Source organism: Penaeus chinensis, chromosome 34 (assembly GCF_019202785.1).
Source record: "Penaeus chinensis breed Huanghai No. 1 chromosome 34, ASM1920278v2, whole genome shotgun sequence".
Lineage (NCBI taxonomy): Eukaryota > Metazoa > Arthropoda > Malacostraca > Decapoda > Penaeidae > Penaeus > Penaeus chinensis.
Window position 1 is genome coordinate 27,029,006 of NC_061852.1, and position 2,500 is coordinate 27,031,505.

The 2,500-nt window shown below is 38.4% G+C and overlaps 1 protein-coding gene across 3 annotated transcripts in view; it reads left to right on the forward strand.

The window, feature by feature from the left end:
- Positions 1-2,500, forward strand: part of LOC125043751 (ubiquitin-conjugating enzyme E2 Z-like) — a 21,102-nt gene that overhangs the window by 6,998 nt on the left and 11,604 nt on the right. For all 3 annotated transcript variants that reach the window (XM_047640012.1, XM_047640011.1, XM_047640013.1), the window contains exons 2-4: positions 60-662; positions 826-1,086; positions 1,319-1,430. In XM_047640012.1, coding sequence (XP_047495968.1) covers positions 79-662; positions 826-1,086; positions 1,319-1,430 — 957 coding nt within the window. In that variant the 5' untranslated portion in view covers positions 60-78. The remainder of the gene's footprint in view (positions 1-59; positions 663-825; positions 1,087-1,318; positions 1,431-2,500) is intronic.

The window sequence follows — 2,500 nt, forward strand, 5'->3', positions numbered from 1 at the left end:
AGATTTTGCTTCCCATGTAAATATTGATATAAAGTAACAAAAATGTTCTGCTTTTCTAGGTCACATTGCTGCACCATCATGGAGTCGAAGAGCATCCTGGCAGAAGCAGACTCGACCTCCATGCTAGCCCTCCCTCAGTCCAATCCACAGTCAAGTGTGTCACAGACCTCACCAGCACTCTTGTCACCTGCACATTCCCCTGCGAATTTGTCACCAGCACAGTCTCCTTCTCATTCTCCATCTGCGATACCTGTCTCAGGATCTTCACCCACAGTTTTGTCACCTTCAGAGAGTCTTAGTGACCCTTCACAGCCATCTACATTACAACCTTCCTCATTGTCTTCATCAGTCATTTCACCACCTGAGCAACCATCTCCGGGGAGCATCTGGGCAGAATCAGTATCTTTATTACCATATGTACCATTATCACTGTCATCTCCAAATGAGCCACAGCCTCCAGCAACACAGTCAAATATATCATCTAGTATATCATCAACCACCCCAGCCAATCCACAGTCTCCCTTGGCTGTCTCAGTGGACCAAGACTCCTTTTACCTGAATGCGCCACATCCTGTAAAGTCATGGCGCTATGATCCTCTAGCATCCCCGGATTGGGATTGTGCAGGACCACCCGGATTTCTTTGTGCTGGACGAGTTAAAAAGTAGGAATCCAGGAATTTGATTTCCTAAAACTTTTCATGTGATATGGCATGCTATATGTATATATTGTATTTTAGAAATAAGGTTGTTTTGAATACTTTATATATATAGTAATAAGCTGAATAACAAAGAAAAAATTGTAACATGATTTATGGTTAATTTCAGAGACCTGAGCAGTATCTACAGTGAGCCACTTCCGGGAATTTTTGTTGTACCTGATGAACAAAACCTCTTTAAAGTCAATTGCCTCATTATTGGGCCATTTGATACACCATATGAAGGTGGATTCTTCCACTTCCTCGTCCGTTTTGGTCCTCAGTATCCTCTCCATCCACCAAGAGTACGACTGCTGACAACAGGGGGTGATACAGTCAGATTTAACCCAAATTTATACAAGAATGGCAAAGTTTGCTTAAGTATTCTAGGGTAAGCACATTCTCTGTGGAGAATACTTTACTGACTGTAGTGTTGCCAATATGACTTTTAAGTAGTGGGATACAGTATACACGCTGGTGTACAGCATGTATATTTGAAAGATGAAAGTTAGTGTTGGAGGTGGTATTTTTATTACATTCTAGGGGAAAGATGTGTCTTTGCACAGTATTTTATATGCTAATATATGCTAAGGACTGATTTATAATACAAGTTTCCCCGGTAGAACGTGGGCTGGTCCAGCATGGAGTCCAGCATCCAACCTCTCCAGTGTCCTTTTGTCATTACAAAGCCTGATGAATGAGAACCCTTATCACAATGAACCTGGATTTGAAAAGGTTAGATCCTAAAAATTATGACATAAGTGAAGAGGGAAGTTTGATTAAAAATTTACTTTTTACAAAGGTTATTATTTCACAAACCAGGATTTTTAATTTTCATCTTTTACAATTGTAATTATATCTTTTATTTAGAGGACTAGTGTCTGAAAGTTAGTTTCAGTTGTTCTTGAACACAGACAGTATTTTGTGGAATCAGGAATAATATTTTATATTACCAGGATCACTTTTTAAAAGTAAGGAATTTTAAGCACTTTTGAATTGATAGTTGAAGACAGGGTCAAATTTTTACCCATGGCATATACGGACATGCCATGCCTACTGTGAGTTTAGTTTATTAATTGTATTTATACATAGATGGCTCCACAGATGCTTAGTCATCAATGAATCAATTACTTGTCGAACCTGTTGCATCAATTCATCCAGTTCCCTGTTTTTTGGAAATACTTTATTTTAATTTATATTACTGTGAGTGTTGTTAATAAACTGGGATAATTATGATGTCAATAATAATGATAACAGCATCTATATTAAGAGCATTAGAAAAACATGCATTTTTCCTGAAAACTCAAGGAAGTGGAAAATCAGATAAGGGTACGTAGACTACCAATTGAGCTATCTATGTGTAGATACATTTCACAAAATAATATTACAGTGAATATCACATGTTCCAGGTGGCTTTGGTTTAATAATGATGAAAAACAAATGTGCATTCGCATTCAACTGCAAAAATAACAGTCTTATTGGGAGAATCGGTAGTCATCCGTAGTTTAGTCCGTAGCTCACTGCCTCTAAGTGGCACATATGTTATGTCATGCTGAGAATGACCATTGTATTAGGGACATGTGGGTCATGCTATCAATATCACTGTCTAATCCCAGTTTATAGCCTTTCAATTATGCAGACTTCACTGTGTTTTTGCTGGAATTGAAATCTCAAAATGGACAGTACATTTCATACTCGTTTATCAGTGGAAATAGTGCAAAAGCCCCTTCCTTAATGCCAAATGAGGCTAATCATCCTCCAATAGGTTTGTGCGGGTCATTTCCGTCATCCTGGCCTTCAGCCAA